The 18,095-nt window shown below is 44.7% G+C and overlaps 1 protein-coding gene across 4 annotated transcripts in view; it reads right to left on the bottom strand.

Moving 5' to 3' along the window:
* The window catches only part of PAG1 (phosphoprotein membrane anchor with glycosphingolipid microdomains 1), a 140,221-nt gene that overhangs the window by 23,041 nt on the left and 99,085 nt on the right, over positions 1–18,095 (bottom strand). For all 4 annotated transcript variants that reach the window (XM_034668239.1, XM_034668242.1, XM_034668238.1 and 1 more), the window contains one exon: positions 311–518. In XM_034668239.1, the coding sequence (XP_034524130.1) occupies positions 311–435 (125 nt within the window). In that variant the 5' untranslated portion in view covers positions 436–518. The remainder of the gene's footprint in view (positions 1–310; positions 519–18,095) is intronic.

An 18,095-nucleotide genomic window follows, 5' to 3' on the forward strand; every position in this document is an offset into this window, starting at 1 on the left:
GTACCTTTAACACATCAGACTTAGATTTCCAAATGTCCATAGATGGGAAAACACAACATACATTTTAACAAGGATGTGCTCAAATGAACGGCAAGAATTTCATTCTGGGAAGTTTGGTACATGAGGCCTCTTCCAGTTGCTCCTCAGCAAAATGAGATACGGATTTTCACTCAGCCTCAAAAAAAGTCCTGCGATGCTTTGCAACAGAGAAGTTAATTTTAACACAGGGGTGTCTGTGAATGTCTATGTAGTGGGATTCCTACATGCTTTTCATTTGAAGAATCTTCTGGGTACAGGGAATGGCTCTCACCTGTCACAACTGGAGCACAGAAAAATGAGGAAGCTGATGAGGAAGAAAGTGGCGACGGTGGCCAAACTGCCCCATAGGACGACCTGCACTTGCCCGCTGCTCAGCATGCTCCCCGGGGGTCCCATGGTGGGAGCAGGAAGTGGCACGAGCTGATGGAGTCCGTCAGTCCTTCAAAGGTGGGAACATGGGCGCGGAGTGCTTCGTCCTCCTGCAGAGAGACCAGTGTGTTTTGAAACAACTTCTCACATGAAGTGACAGAGTCTTGTAATGAGTGTGTGTCGGGAGGAAGGCTTTGAGCAGAGTCAGAGAGGTGTGTGGGGACCCATTGGCCTCACCTGGACACCTGTCTCTAGGCAAGTCCCCTCTGTTGTCTACCTTTGTTTTCCTCACCTGAAAACCTACAATGGGAATGTACAAGCGCTCAGCACAGTGTTTGAGGTGATGGATAGCTTATTATTTTGATATGTTTGGGGACAGATTCTTAAGATCTTCAAATAAAATAAGATCCCATGTATTCCACAGCAAATAAATGCTTATTTGGATTTTTTTTCCCCCAGAGCAGGGTAAAGCATTTATTATAGCTTTTAAAAAAATGCAGTTCACATCGTCCCCACCTATCTCCCTAGCTCCCAAACCCTCTCTTTGAGAAGGGTGAAGGCCGGTACAATTAATGAAAGAGAATGTCTTTATATTCACCTCCAGAACAGTTACTATTGTGAGTATGTGACTATTTTCAGGGCCAGCTTTCACTGAGTTTCTGTGAGCGCTCCATAAGTACATTTTCAAGTGAACAGATGAAAATATGTGCTAAGAATACATCACCAGAAGTAAACAAGACCTATTTGTAAAAAAGTACAAATTAGGCAGAAGAGCGGAACCTAGTACATTTTAGTACCTGGCATGTCCTGGGACCCTTGCTAAATGCCTTCCTCATTTAATTACTGCTACCAGCCTGTGAAGAAGGCCCTGCTCGTCCCCATTTTTCAGACAAGAAGGTTGAATGGCAGAGACATTGAGTAAATTCTCCCAAGATGTCACAGACGTTAAGTAGCAGGGTAAGGATGTGAGTCCAGCCATTTCTGACTCCAAAACTGTCATCTTAGCCCCCTAGTGGGGGCTACTGCGTGCTCCCTGTTCCACCTACAAATCTTTTAAATGAAAATGGTCACATGAGTATTGTGAAATATTTTAAGAGTTACAGATTTTGAAAGATAGAGCCGTATATTAAAAATTGATGATTATCCTGGGAGATACAGGCCTCCAGTTACGGAATGAATAAGTCACAGGAATAAAAGGCCCAGCATAGGGAATATAGTCAGTGGTATTGTAATAGTGTGGTCTGGTGACAGATGGTAGCCACATTTGTGTGAGCAGAGCCTATAGAGAAACTGAGTCACTACGCTGTACACCTGAAACTAATGCAATACTGTGTATCAACTAGACTCAAAAAATTTTTTTAAAAATAATTATCTCTTGTCAGAGAGGCCTTGTTTAAAGAACATTTGCTTTGCTCGATTCTAGAATATTCTAACTTAAAACGAAGAGCTTTTAACTTAATCTCAAGTTTCATGAATAAAATAAACAAATTATAATCTTAATCAGAACTCAAAAAATTTTTTCCCTTGCAAAAGTCTGTCCATATTTACACTGTCGTTTGCTTCAGTGAAAGAGCTGTGAGTACATTTTGGGAGCACTGCAGTGTGTGCACCAAGCCAGCACCTGGATGGCTTCGTGCCAAACAGGAGCGCCCCTTGAAAGAGTTGGAGAATAAAAGCCATTTTGGCAAAGGCAGTTCAACTGGACCAAATTTTCTCCAAGTGAAACACATGTATTTGAATATTTAAGATCAAAGAATAATAAAAAAGCTGGAGAAAAAGAAACTTTTATCTACAATGTATGCAGAGAGCATTCTAGATGAAGTCCATGTTTTCCTTAGGTCCCTGAGTCAACATGAACACTTCCTAATGCTCTGTAAATATGTAAATGTGCAACTTCCTGCGTAATATAGAACATCTTTCTTCCCGCGCTGGTTCTATATTCTGCCTGCAAACAATCCACGCAGACAGTAATGGCTGGTCAAATTGCTTCTGTATGTTTGCCCCTGGACAGCTATAACTGAATGAAAATAACCACTGCTTCTCTTCTGGTTTGTTAGAGCAATGAATAATTCACTTTAAATTTAGACTACAAATTGGCACCACAGTTACTAAAATATATTCAAGCAAGCACATAAATCGTGGCGACCTATGAATATATATGAAATAAATTTTTATATACAGGCCCGAAGCATAACACATTTTAGGAACCACAAACAAAAGAGATCTGTTGTGCAGGCATTTGCGTGTTTCCTCCTTCGTTCACTCATTCGCTCATAAAACAGATTTAATCAATGTCTATTTATAAAGTGCCAGATTCCTAGAAAATAGTTTGCTGTGTGAATCACTCAAAAGCCAGATATGCATCCAGCAAAGCTGGTTGTGGAATCTGTAGGACCTTTCTCCATTTCTGTACACGTTTCTCATCTCTTCTCTCTCTCTCAATGGGAAAGGCAGGTAGAATACAGTGAAGGACGTGGGGTGCCCAGCCTATCAGAGCAGGGTAGGGAGAGGAGATGAAAGCGGATTATTATGAGCCACTGAATAAAAGATGTAACTCAGAGAAAATGTGTCAAAGCTCCTGGCTCACTCCCCTTCAACTAAAATTTGTTGAAGAGCTACCGAAAGACCGACTCTTCTCCCGGACAAAATCTCACAAGGAAAAGCATGACCATCATCGAGTTTCTGAGTCAGCAACGTTCTTCCTGAAAGACAAGGCTCCCGGGCTTGGGCAGCTTCTGCCTGTCAGAAGCCGCAGAGTGAAACTCCGCAGGAGGACGGGTCACCGCAGTGGTGGGAGCGCAGCAAGAGCAGCCGCCCTTTTAGGGGCCTGGCCAAGAGCAGGGGTCTGCACACATGTGACCTATGGACCCTCACAGCCCACCGGTGGGGGTGGGGGTGGGCTTATTTCTACTGTAGAGAAAGTCTGCGCCAGTTCTTCTTCTCTCTTGGTCTCTTCCTTTGTCTGGACTTCTGTTTCCAAATTCTCTCACCCATCCCTTCTCTGGTCATCTGCTTCCATTTTGGGGTCTTATCTACAATTAAGCTAGGACCGTGTGTCCAGATGGACCACCCCTCCACCTACGTGTGCAGACGCCCATATGACTTCCATACTCTTTTTTCCTGCTGGGGAGGAGAGCGCAGGCCTTATGTGGATGGTCTGGGGTTGTCCAAGCAGTGCGATGGCCTTTCCCCCCAAGACTAGACTTCATGCGCTCGTTTCCCTGAGGTTAAACGCAGTGCTCAGGGGTCAGTTTAGTGGGGGGAGTGGTGTCTTTGCCTGTGCCCGGAAGGCTTCCTCAGGATTAGCAAGAGCAGGGTAGGATAAGAGGACAAGAGGCACAGTGTTTGGGAAGTAAAAAGTCACCCTGAAAAGGAAGGGCTCCTGCCACAATGATGACGTCTGCCAGACCATACACTGTGCCCCTTTGCCAACCAAATTTCACGTGGAAAAGACAATCGAAGGCTCCGAAGTCTCTGAAACTGTTCTGGTGATACTGTTCCTGAGGACCATCTTATTTCTGTTGATGTGTACATCAAGTGCGGTATTTTCTGAGTATCCAGAATTAACCCACAGCAGCAGGCCAATTTGGACACCAGGAACAATTTGGAGTGATCTCTCATTTTTTCATGGAGACATTTAAACCTCTTTCTTTCAATCCTGTTCTTACCTGACTTGATAAAATTGTGTTCAACTGTGGAATATTAGTTCTTCGAAGTTTGAAAAATATTTCATTGTCAGACCACATGTGTAAATATTCTATGAGTTACTCAACATAGGGAAAAGGAACACCATTCACTGTACCTCAACTAACACTGACTATGGCACCCAGATGCCGTACGGAGAGGAGTTGAAGATGATTATCATATTCATGAAAGATTAATACTTGCATATCTTTTTGTTTTAGACCTCATTATTGGCTGCACTGATGTACATTCACAGCTGAGACTGTCAATACAAATGTGTGACACTGTAAAATAGGCAATGGTACCATCCCCCCACCCCAATTTTATATACATTCAGACTACTGTGGGGACTTTGTTATTTGTTCCTGAGAAAGGTCAGTACTTGAGGTTACAGAACTTCTGTTGGGGATTCCCTGAAAGGATCTGAAAAGATGGTATGAGTAATTATTTTGAGCAATCTTATTTTGCTCCATAATCTCTTATGCTCTTACATCCATTCATGTTCTTAAAATGTGATTCAGTTAGAAAAAACGATGGCCTTTCACTTTAAAAGCAGGTGCCATTACTAACCACAAGGTGGCGGTATAATCCTATGCTCAGTCTCAATCATCAGCCTCTTAAGGAGAGAGTTACTCCTGCTGTTTGTGCCTTGTGCTAGGTATTTTGTCTTCATTAGCCTAGAGGATCAGCCACCTAAATCAATTCCAACGGGAAAGAAAAAAAGCAAAAACCAGATGAAATTAATAAAAGGTGACGACCAAAAGACAACTATTTGGTTTTTTAACACTCCTAACAGGTAGGTGCTCTGATCACAGCAAATTGTGTAAGTAACAATTTGGTAGAGTTGGAATGGCCAGAGAGATTAGTGACAGAAGCAGACACTTTAATTCCTCTGAAGCAGGCTTTGGTTGGTAATGACAGTCATTACCATTTTATAGCTTTCCTAGTCAACTCATAATTAAGCATGATAGAAACCACATCCACTCATGACCCCTCACTGATAGACAAAATGAGGTCAGGACACAACCCCATGGGAATTCCTCCTTCCTGGTCATTACCAGGTGTGGGAACCACAAGGTAAAATGACACTTTATGAGCTACAGATTAGCCAAACGAATTTAACAACGGCCGAGGAGCCAAATTCTCTGCTGGGCTCCTGTCCTGTGAAGTGCATGGGCAGATGCACCAGCTAAGCCTAAACCAACCTCTCAATAGAATTCTCGAGTCCCCTGGTAGAGTTTGAAGCTCAAGCATTTAAATTCAGGTAGGTTTCTCTTCAGATTAAAGAGACTCCGACATAGGCGAGCTGCTATGCTGTGCTCTGGATGAGCGCTAACCGGGTCTGCCGCAAGCGTGGGAAGCCGCCTAAACCAATGCTGCTCGTCTATCTTGCTAAGGCACAAAGGTTCTCTGCCAAATAAGGTCGTCACAAAGATGTCCCCATTTCTCTTTTTTTCCTGAATTGGGAAAATACCCCAAAGAGCAGAAAGTGGTGAAGGACTCCAAGGTTAAGATTTTCTTGGTAGTTTCTCGAACTATAACTTTTAAAGCATCACTATGGAGCAATGACCTGACATTTCTTCCTCTGCAGCTTATGAGAAGCACAGCACCTTGAGCACAAGAGAAGGGGACCTGGAAATCTCGAACGTCACTAACTGACCCTGTTATCAAGAGTTGCTGCTGTAGGCAGAATGAGCCAGGCAGTCATTCTAAGAGCAAGTTATAAATCCTGAAGGCCATCTGTCAGTGTAACCTGATTACTTTTCGTACTACCAAATGTATTGATCCACACAGGAAATGGGAAAGCTGACCCTTTCAGGGGGAGGGGTCTGTGTGGCTCTCGCTTGTCTTCAAAATTACGGTAAATTTACGTTACAGAAATAATACAGTTTATTGCTTATAAATGCCCCATCACCATTTTGGTTTTTTGTCTTTAGAAGAGCCAAGAAGTAAGAGACTTTGATGGGTAAGGAATAACTTCTAAGGTTGCTTTTGCTCATATCCTGACCTGAAGACCAATTTGTAAGGTTCATTTTTAAAAGATTTTATTTATTTTTTACAGCAGGTGAGGGGGGAGGGGCAGAGGGAGAGAGAATCTCAGGCAGACTCCACGCTGAGTGCGAAACCTAATAANCCGACTCTTCTCCCGGACAAAATCTCACAAGGAAAAGCATGACCATCATCGAGTTTCTGAGTCAGCAACGTTCTTCCTGAAAGACAAGGCTCCCGGGCTTGGGCAGCTTCTGCCTGTCAGAAGCCGCAGAGTGAAACTCCGCNCACGCTGAGTGCGAAACCTAATAAGGGGCTCGATCTAACCACCCAAGATCATGACCTGAGCCAAAATCAAGAGTCAGGTGCTCAACAGACTGAGCCACCCAGGTACCCCTCATTTTTTATTTTTAATGGTAAATCTCAAGAGAGAGGGAGGGGAGAGGGAAGAGGGAGCTACTGATTGATTCTTAGAGACCAGGTGAGGTACACAGGTAAAAGGGCTTCATTTTGCATAAGCAAGTCTTAATGAAAGTGTGCAGTTTGGGCTTTGTGGTCTATCTCTTGTGCCCTGCATGTTGCTCATCTGATCTAAATTCAAGGTTCCTTGGGGGCGGGGATATTNCTTATTTCTACTGTAGAGAAAGTCTGCGCCAGTTCTTCTTCTCTCTTGGTCTCTTCCTTTGTCTGGACTTCTGTTTCCAAATTCTCTCACCCATCCCTTCTCTGGTCATCTGCTTCCATTTTGGGGTCTTATCTACAATTAAGCTAGGACTGTGTGTCCAGATGGACCACCCCTCCACCTACGTGTGCAGACGCCCATATGACTTCCATACTCTTTTTTCCTGCTGGGGAGGAGAGTGCAGGCCTTATGTGGATGGTCTGGGGTTGTCCAAGCAGTGCGATGGCCTTTCCCCCCAAGACTAGACTTCATGCGCTCGTTTCCCTGAGGTTAAACGCAGTGCTCAGGGGTCAGTTTAGTGGGGGGAGTGGTGTCTTTGCCTGTGCCCGGAAGGCTTCCTCAGGATTAGCAAGAGCAGGGTAGGATAAGAGGACAAGAGGCACAGTGTTTGGGAAGTAAAAAGTCACCCTGAAAAGGAAGGGCTCCTGCCACAATGATGACGTCTGCCAGACCATACACTGTGCCCCTTTGCCAACCAAATTTCACGTGGAAAAGACAATCGAAGGCTCCGAAGTCTCTGAAACTGTTCTNAGACTCTCAAAATGCAAGCTTAATAATGTATAAGGTAAGGGAGAGAAGGAGAATAAAAGAGATGAGCACATCAGGCAAATTAAAAAATTATTAAAAAATAAGCCAAATATGTCTTAAGGCAAAACCTTAACTCTGGAATAAACACAGCCACCTGGCTTCTTTGTACTGTCACCAAAGCAGCTGAACGTCTCTTGAGAAAAGGCACAGCAGTGGAAATGGTGGTGTGTATGTACACGGATTCTCTCAACTGCAGCCAGCCTCTCAGCACTGGTGGCCCCACTGTGTCCCCGAGCTTGGCGTTCCTCTGACCTCTTCTCAGCAAGGGCCTTTCATGCCTTCCTGTCTCTTCCCTCCCTCAANCACTGTGCCCCTTTGCCAACCAAATTTCACGTGGAAAAGACAATCGAAGGCTCCGAAGTCTCTGAAACTGTTCTGGTGATACTGTTCCTGAGGACCATCTTATTTCTGTTGATGTGTACATCAAGTGCGGTATTTTCTGAGTATCCAGAATTAACCCACAGCAGCAGGCCAATTTGGACACCAGGAACAATTTGGAGTGATCTCTCATTTTTTCATGGAGACATTTAAACCTCTTTCTTTCAATCCTGTTCTTACCTGACTTGATAAAATTGTGTTCAACTGTGGAATATTAGTTCTTCGAAGTTTGAAAAATATTTCATTGTCAGACCACATGTGTAAATATTCTATGAGTTACTCAACATAGGGAAAAGGAACACCATTCACTGTACCTCAACTAACACTGACTATGGCACCCAGATGCCGTACGGAGAGGAGTTGAAGATGATTATCATATTCATGAAAGATTAATACTTGCATATCTTTTTGTTTTAGACCTCATTATTGGCTGCACTGATGTACATTCACAGCTGAGACTGTCAATACAAATGTGTGACACTGTAAAATAGGCAATGGTACCATCCCCCCACCCCAATTTTATATACATTCAGACTACTGTGGGGACTTTGTTATTTGTTCCTGAGAAAGGTCAGTACTTGAGGTTACAGAACTTCTGTTGGGGATTCCCTGAAAGGATCTGAAAAGATGGTATGAGTAATTATTTTGAGCAAACTTATTTTGCTCCATAATCTCTTATGCTCTTACATCCATTCATGTTCTTAAAATGTGATTCAATCAGTTAGAAAAAACGATGGCCTTTCACTTTAAAAGCAGGTGCCATTACTAACCACAAGGTGGCGGTATAATCCTATGCTCAGTCTCAATCATCAGCCTCTTAAGGAGAGAGTTACTCCTGCTGTTTGTGCCTTGTGCTAGGTATTTTGTCTTCATTAGCCTAGAGGATCAGCCACCTAAATCAATTCCAACGGGAAAGAAAAAAAGCAAAAACCAGATGAAATTAATAAAAGGTGACGACCAAAAGACAACTATTTGGTTTTTTAACACTCCTAACAGGTAGGTGCTCTGATCACAGCAAATTGTGTAAGTAACAATTTGGTAGAGTTGGAATGGCCAGAGAGATTAGTGACAGAAGCAGACACTTTAATTCCTCTGAAGCAGGCTTTGGTTGGTAATGACAGTCATTACCATTTTATAGCTTTCCTAGTCAACTCATAATTAAGCATGATAGAAACCACATCCACTCATGACCCCTCACTGATAGACAAAATGAGGTCAGGACACAACCCCATGGGAATTCCTCCTTCCTGGTCATTACCAGGTGTGGGAACCACAAGGTAAAATGACACTTTATGAGCTACAGATTAGCCAAACGAATTTAACAATGGCCGAGGAGCCAAATTCTCTGCTGGGCTCCTGTCCTGTGAAGTGCATGGGCAGATGCACCAGCTAAGCCTAAACCAACCTCTCAATAGAATTCTCGAGTCCCCTGGTAGAGTTTGAAGCTCAAGCATTTAAATTCAGGTAGGTTTCTCTTCAGATTAAAGAGACTCCGACATAGGCGAGCTGCTATGCTGTGCTCTGGATGAGCGCTAACCGGGTCTGCCGCAAGCGTGGGAAGCCGCCTAAACCAATGCTGCTCGTCTATCTTGCTAAGGCACAAAGGTTCTCTGCCAAATAAGGTCGTCACAAAGATGTCCCCATTTCTCTTTTTTTCCTGAATTGGGAAAATACCCCAAAGAGCAGAAAGTGGTGAAGGACTCCAAGGTTAAGATTTTCTTGGTAGTTTCTCGAACTATAACTTTTAAAGCATCACTATGGAGCAATGACCTGACATTTCTTCCTTTGCAGCTTATGAGAAGCACAGCACCTTGAGCACAAGAGAAGGGGACCTGGAAATCTCGAACGTCACTAACTGACCCTGTTATCAAGAGTTGCTGCTGTAGGCAGAATGAGCCAGGCAGTCATTCTAAGAGCAAGTTATAAATCCTGAAGGCCATCTGTCAGTGTAACCTGATTACTTTTCGTACTACCAAATGTATTGATCCACACAGGAAATGGGAAAGCTGACCCTTTCAGGGGGAGGGGTCTGTGTGGCTCTCGCTTGTCTTCAAAATTACGGTAAATTTACGTTACAGAAATAATACAGTTTATTGCTTATAAATGCCCCATCACCATTTTGGTTTTTTGTCTTTAGAAGAGCCAAGAAGTAAGAGACTTTGATGGGTAAGGAATAACTTCTAAGGTTGCTTTTGCTCATATCCTGACCTGAAGACCAATTTGTAAGGTTCATTTTTAAAAGATTTTATTTATTTTTTACAGCAGGTGAGGGGGGAGGGGCAGAGGGAGAGAGAATCTCAGGCAGACTCCACGCTGAGTGCGAAACCTAATAAGGGGCTCGATCTAACCACCCAAGATCATGACCTGAGCCAAAATCAAGAGTCAGGTGCTCAACAGACTGAGCCACCCAGGTGCCCCTCATTTTTTATTTTTAATGGTAAATCTCAAGAGAGAGGGAGGGGAGAGGGAAGAGGGAGCTACTGATTGATTCTTAGAGACCAGGTGAGGTACACAGGTAAAAGGGCTTCATTTTGCATAAGCAAGTCTTAATGAAAGGGTGCAGTTTGGGCTTTGTGGTCTATCTCTTGTGCCCTGCATGTTGCTCATCTGATCTAAATTCAAGGTTCCTTGGGGGCGGGGATATTGTCCACATCATTTCCCACCATCTTCTTAGCATCTACATAAACTGGAAAATAGGAGCCAATCAAGAAATTTTTTTACTGAATACTTATTTCTATAGGAAAGGCGAGGAGTAAACTTCCAAGCAGACTCTCAAAATGCAAGCTTAATAATGTATAAGGTAAGGGAGAGAAGGAGAATAAAAGAGATGAGCACATCAGGCAAATTAAAAAATTATTAAAAAATAAGCCAAATATGTCTTAAGGCAAAACCTTAACTCTGGAATAAACACAGCCACCTGGCTTCTTTGTACTGTCACCAAAGCAGCTGAACGTCTCTTGAGAAAAGGCACAGCAGTGGAAATGGTGGTGTGTATGTACACGGATTCTCTCAACTGCAGCCAGCCTCTCAGCACTGGTGGCCCCACTGTGTCCCCGAGCTTGGCGTTCCTCTGACCTCTTCTCAGCAAGGGCCTTTCATGCCTTCCTGTCTCTTCCCTCCCTCAAAAGGCGCTGGGGCTTCCATGTCTCAAGGGAGAGAGGAGCCTTAACTATTCTTGGCTCTCCTTCTCATGTTTTTCATCTGATGAAAGCCTAACCACGCTTTAGATCTCAGTTTAAGTGTCACTTCCTTGGAGCAACTTTCCGGATGCTGCACTTCAATCCCCCTCCCCGCCTACACACACAGGCACACACACACAGGCGCACACACACAGGCGCACACACACAGGCGCACACACAGGCTCACACACAGGCACACACACACTCAGGCACACACACACACAGGCACATACCAGTTTTGTTTAGGCCCATTTTGTAAAAGCCTGTAAAGCTTTTTCCTTCATGGCATTATTCAAAATTGAAATGATGAAGCCCTTCACCTCCTCCGCTGGTCAAAGTTCAAAAGCGGGTGCTGTGAACAGACCTGTCTGGTTCACAGCTGTAGCCTTCGTGAACAGCACACAGTAGGCACTTAATAAATAATCTGAGTGAACTAACAGTCTAATGAACTAATAGAGCAGAGGAGAAAAAGCATCCACAAGGAGGTGAATACTGACCAGGCCTTCAGAGATGGTAAGGATGGGAAGAAACTGCTCTTTCTCAGTCTTTTCAAATGGTGTTGAAATTCCACAGGGACACGAGGAATTCCAAAAGTCTGCCTGTCAGACTCCCCGATAGATTCCCACGGTACTGCCTCCCTCCCACCTGTGATCGATCATCTTGACTCTGCCCAGGTCCTGAAGGGACCTACCACGTACCGGTTTTGGCTCAAAGGCTTGAAATCAAAACCACTGAAAAAGCCCAAGTGAGTACACGCTCCGTGCCAGCGTCTCTTAAGCACATTAGGTTATTTCATCCTTCCCACGCTCTGGTGGAGGTGGGGAAACTGAAGCTCAAAGGTTAAGTACCGTGTCTGGGGTCACACAGCCCTAGGTTTCCTGACTCAGTTTCCCCGGCACTTTCCACTCCAGGGTGGCGCCCAGCAGTGCGTTCTCGGGGAGCGGGCGGAGGTCAGCCCCACGCCGTTCACCATCTGCAGGTATCTGCCGTTTTGGGGCATAGGAGCCTCACCCTTCTTCCCGGCCATTTTAACCTCCCCTATCATGACTTGTTCTTAGCACCACAGGGAAGAACGTTCCCTCTCTTCTGGTTTGCTCAGTGTTCATCCCCAGCGGTGCAGCGCCACGTGCCCTCCTTCCAAGGGATCTAGAGCACTTTCTGGCCCCTGCCCCAGCAGCTTTGCCGGAGCCCCATGAGGATCTGGTGTTTGCCCGAAGGTCAGCTTCCAAGACCAGGACTTCACAGTCCCTCTCTGTTAAGCATTGTTTGCACTGCGTTTATCTGGCTTCTTAGGTACAGTGATTCAGCCAGTTTCTTTTTCATAATAGTCAGAGATGTAACCAATAACAACTTAAGTTTCTTTGCTGACAGGTTCAGAAACTTACTGCTTGACCTAAATGCCTCTCAAATCCTCCATTCACGGCTGATGATATTTAAATGATCAGATGTATTTTAACAGCTGGTCGGACTGGGGGTGGACAGCTAATTAGCTGTGCTCCAGCATCCGTCACATAGCAATTAGCTTCTACCAAGCCCTCACCCTAAACGTGCTATCTCGTTGAGACTGCACATCAAAGGGTGCTTCTTCTGGGAAAGGGAAGCTCTCAGGAGGGAAGAGGCAGAATTGAAGAGTAGACGGCAACTTAAGACATGTGCGGAAGGAGTCCCACTCTAGCACTGGTTTCAACGCGAGCTACAGCAGCGTTAGATAAAGCCGTCTGCTGTCTCGGCCACACCTTCTGGTGTATTTCTACATCTTCACTAGGGGCGGCTGACTTCAGAGTTCAGGTTTTCCCTGGGTGCTGGCAAGAATGTGGCTCAACTTCCCGCCTGGTGCCTGGTGTGTCATGGCCATCTCCATTCTCATCTTGACTCTATTTTTAAAACACTACGGATTCTATTATAGAATCAGCAGACAAAATGCTTTTTATTGACTCCTAAAAAACACAATCAAAATCTTAAAAAAACATCCCAGCAAGTTACTTGTTGTTGCTACTGGGAACTCCTCAGGGCTGGGACTGGTTACATTAGAATAAGTCAGAACTTGTATTTGAAAGCACAGGTTCTCAGGGCTCATCCCCAAGGCATTCTGCCAGCAACGGGGTACTCAAGGGCTCTAGAAGATTCCCAAGCCCCTTGTAGAGAAGTGGCAGGGCAATGGTTCCAGTAGTAAGNAGGGCAATGGTTCCAGTAGTGAAAGGGTGGGCCTGGATCAGAAGCCTCAGTGTCTTCTGGGAAAATTCTGGGCTTGCCTGAGGCTTATGAATCAGAAAGTCAGGGTGGGGCTCTTAATCTCTTTTTTAAGATTTTGTTTATTTTAGAGACAGAGAACGCAAGTGCGGGAGGGAAAGGGACAAGCAGCCTCTGCACTGAGCTGGGAGCCCGATGTGGGGCTTGATCTCACAACCCTGAGATCATGATCGGAGCCAAAATCAAGAGTCGGACGCTCAACTGACTGAGCCACCCAAGTGCCCCCCATAATCTGTTTTAACAAGCCCTCCAGGTGATTGTGATGCAGGTTGAAATTTGAGAAGACTGTTCTAGAACAGACTTCAATATATCTACAGATCCCCTGGGTATCCTGTTAAGGAGCAGATTCTGAATTCTGTGTTTCTAACTGGTTCCCAGGTGAGGTCTAGCCTGCTGACCTGAGGACTCCATTTGGAGTAGTACTAGGACACATGACCATCTTCCTTCCAACTAGGGCTGAAGGGTCATCCGGCCAGATCCCTGGTGAAGCTTGGTCTTCATCTCATTCAAAGTTACGTGAAGATGAGGCCAGAGGCCCTGGGTCACAGGACTTTCTCAATTCCCATATAAGTACCCCAGTGAAAGGCAGCTCTTTACCAGTCCAGAATCCCATGAAATGCCAGGGAGTGGACATGTCCCTGTGTGTTCCTTTCCACGTTTTCACCCGAGCCCAAACCTCCCATGCCTCAGTTCCTCCTGAAAAATGAGGTCATTTACAAAGTTTCTTTCCAGCTCTGGGACTCTATCATTTTATGAAAGTAGCCAGAAATTCCTCAGGTTTAAAATAAAAATTCACGACTTTCCACCCAAAGGGAAATGTCGACCCATCAAGAACATGAAATTCTAAGTGTGATCAATAGTTTCAACTCCCCAGAAAGCATAGTCTTCGTAATTCCCAGGAAAACCTGACCAGGCCGCAGCAGTTACAGGAGCGTCAGGAGGAAACATCACAGGCAGCTTTTCTAGTCTGTGGCCAGCGGGGGGAATCAATCCCGACGGCCCCTGCAAAACATCAGCTCCACTTCTGGCAAGCCCACCGCCGAACACTGGTAGCGCGGCTGACTTACCAGTCTGTTTTCTTCATCAACAGCTAGCTGGCATATTTACACATTTATAATTCATATTTATAACAGCCTTTAAATAAAAGGCAAAGACAAAACCAAAAATATGCAGATGGGCATACACCTGTCCTGGAGAGAGAAAATGCTGCTGCTGGAAGCTCTGAGGCTTTTTAAAGGCATATGCCCAAATTTAGGAAGATCTTCCAGAGAAAGCAAATCTGTAAGGGATCTAATCTCATTTCCAACCTCAGTATTTGATAAGCCTGAAGAGGTTCCAAATGTAATAAAACATTCTGGAGAAGTTCTCTGTCTCTATTATTAAAGACGTCAGCTCTTTGGGTTGGTTTCATTAGTTTCTTGACTAATATCTGATATTTCTTACTCTTTAATACTAAGGCACAAAGTGTATTTTGCTCTTTGACACTCTGTAATTCATTAAAAAAATAATTGTTAAATACCTACTATGTCCCAAGCACTGTTTCATCTTCTTGAATATGAGATTACATGGGTCTGAGGCAATTTAATTGCAAAAATTCAATATGCAAGAGGAGAAAAATGTTTTAGTCAAGTTCCTAATACAGAGCTATATTTTGATCAAAGATTTTAAAAAGTTCACTGTTGAATTCCAAGCACGTGAAATCAGAAAGAAACAAAAAGCCACAAGCCCTTTCACTTCGACCATATTGCATTAGTCACAATACTTGTCGCCTGATTCTGTTCAGCTTGATGGCAGAGGCTCTATGGCGCTGACCCAGCTGCAGTGCCCTTGGACTGATGTTGTTTCAAGCTGAGAACTGTCCTCAATGTGTCTGGTGGATTCCAAAGACAGCCTGTGCATGTTCACGGGGTGGGAAGGACCACTTCCCTGCACGCACTCCATCCCAGTCAGGGTCGGCCAGCCTCCAGGGACAGGTGAGAGTTCAAGGACCAGGGAAGGTACCTAGAGCTCTACCACCTCCTTACTAAGTGGGAGAAAATTGCTTTCACTTTATGGTTAAAGGATGCTTAGAAAACCAAATATGCATGCAAACATTGGTATGTGTATTTAAAATCTTACAAAGGCGTAAATGGAAGAGACCTAGTCACCTGGTAAGGAACAGGGAGGCAAAGGCGAAGGATGAGAGGGCTGAGGCCGGAATGCAGGCACCATGTGTGTGAGGTAGGCAAAGGGAAGAGATTTGGGNAGGCACCATGTGTGTGAGGTAGGCAAAGGGAAGAGATTTGGGGCCTTTTCTGTCATTTTCCCCTGCTTTACCACTTCGCTGATAGCTGGCCTTAATCCAGGTTTACTCTGTGAATTTAAGAATGACATGGATATGTACCTGTCTACATACTTCAGTACATTTATTTTCCTCTCTCCCTTTGCACAATTTAGGGAAGATAAAACCACACTGACAGGGGTAGAGGAGTAGGTGTAACGGAGTGGTGACAACTTGGAGACGCGACGTGGTCCGACACGACCAGACAGGGAACTCAACGACCAGAACCAGTCACCGCCTTGGGGAGAGGTCCATGTGGACTTCAGAGCCACTCATATGCCAGGGAGCCAGAAGACTCTGGACTAGATAGAAAAGGCGAATGGGAGTGAACTATAGGGTTCTGAGGAGAGACGTGGCAGGACAGAACAGTATCATACCTCCGGCAAGAGAATGTTTTCTCAGCTTAAAGGAGGAGTATTTTGTGGCCCTGCCGCATACCTAGTCCTCTTGTATTCAAGTGCCTCAGTTCAGTGGGCTCCAGCCCCCTTCATCCATCAGCCTCATCAGCTGCCCGTGCCTTCCTTCCTGGGCCACGGGAGAACGCCAGCCATTGCACACGTGTCCTCGAGAACCTCTCACGTCCTGCTTCACGATGCCTGAGGCGCGTGGTAGGTAGGCTGCTGAGGCCCAGGCCTGATACTCTGATATAATAAAGTTGGAGTGGGGCATAAGAATCTGTATCTTTAACATGATTAAGTGATTCTGTGATTCACACTAAGTGATTCTGAAGTGAGTAGTTCACTGAAAACCAGTGACTCCAAATTTGTTAGGAGCCCAGTGGGAATCCCAGTGACATGGGAGTTACTCAGCATAACTTTGAAGAGATCCCAAGTCCTCAAAACGGACACAGCAAAACTGTGGGAAGAATTAGGGAAGGATGAGGAAACGTTTTTGTAAACACGGTTTCTACATGCTGTATTGTTTTTACTGGTTCACCCTGTGAAAGGAAAAAATCTAATCCCATATTGAGTCCCCACGTGCAAGAGGTAGTAAGACTCCGGGGGAACCCATGGGGGGGTCTCCGCAGGGCATCTCCCCTCCTTACAATGTCATATAGCTAATGTGATTATGAGACCTAATGAACTGAAACTAATGCAATTCTGAAAATCTTCATAGCGAATGAAAATCACATCTTCTCCCTCCAGATTTCCCATTTTCTCTGTTTGTAAGCCATGAATAAAATGGAAGTCGTGGGTTGAGGCTGTGTTTATGGAGAGTCTTAGTATAATCTGGGGAGCTCTATATTTTGAGTGTCAGTGGCTCCGAGCTGAAGGATCTCATTTGGAACTCATATTCAATGCGACAGAACTAAGAAATGTGTGGGAGAGACCTAGAATATGGGTTCAGACACTGACATTTTAGAGACAGGCTTTTCCCCTGCTGACTTCAAAGTGCTCCGTATGTCAAGTAGCCGGTGTTGTCACTCTGCCCCAATTTCCATTTTTCCTGGAAAGCGGAGAACAAGAAGAGTTTTCCAATTGCACAGTAAGAGGTATTATTGGGGTATGACTTTGACATTCCCTCCCCTTCACTTCTCTGTGCTATGTTTTCACCCATTTTGTGGGGAAGGAACATTCCAAAGGCATTAAATTGAGAGGTAGGAGAGTGGCCTATGGTGGCAAGCATCACAGCCTGGGACAGACACATCTTAGAGATGTGCTGTGATAAGTTCAGGAAAAAGGGGCCTGCCACACCTTCTGAGTGTCCAAGGGACTCGGTTGGGTTTTTTTGTTGTTGTTGTTGTTATCTGCTTGTTTGTTTTTAAGATTTTATTTATTTGACAGTGAGAGACACAGCCAGAGAGGGAACACCAGCAGGGAGAGTGGGAGAGGGAGAAGCAGGCTTCCCGTTGAGCAGGGAGCCAGACGCAGGGCTCAATCCCAGGACCCTGGAATCATGACTTGAGCCAAAGGCAGACGCTTAACGACTGAGCCACCCAGGCACCCCTAAGGGACTCAGTTTTAACTGTATTAAGAAAAGACACTTTTCCAATGAAGACATACGAATGGCTAACTGACACATGAAAAAATGTTCAACATCATTAGCCATCAGGGAAATTCAAATCAAAACCACATTCAGATCACCTTACACCAGTTAGAATGGCAAAAATTGACAAGGAAAGAAACAACAAATGTTGGAGAGAATGTGGAGAAAGGGGAACGCTCTTACACTGTTGGTGGGAATGCAAGCTGGTATAGCCACTTTGGAAAACGGTATAGAGGTTCCTCAAAAAGTTAAAAATAGAGCTACCCTATGACCCAGCAATTGCACTACTGGGTATTTACCCCAAAGACACACATGTAGTGAAAAGAAGGGCCATATGTACCCCAATGTTCATGGCACCAATGTCCACAATAGCCAAACTGTGGAAGGAGCCGAGATGCCCTTCAACAGGTGAATGGATAAGGATGTGGTCCATATATATAATGGAATATTACTCAGCCATCAGAAAGGATGATTACCCAACATTTGCATCAACATGGATGGAACTGGAGGAGATTACGCTAAGTGAAATAAGTCAAGCAGAGAAAGCCAATCATCATGTAGTTTCACTTATTTGTGGAACATAAGGAATAGCAGGGAGATCGGTAGGAGAAGGAAGGGAAAAATGAAGGGG

This window comes from Ailuropoda melanoleuca, chromosome 9 (assembly GCF_002007445.2).
Source record: "Ailuropoda melanoleuca isolate Jingjing chromosome 9, ASM200744v2, whole genome shotgun sequence".
NCBI lineage: Eukaryota > Metazoa > Chordata > Mammalia > Carnivora > Ursidae > Ailuropoda > Ailuropoda melanoleuca.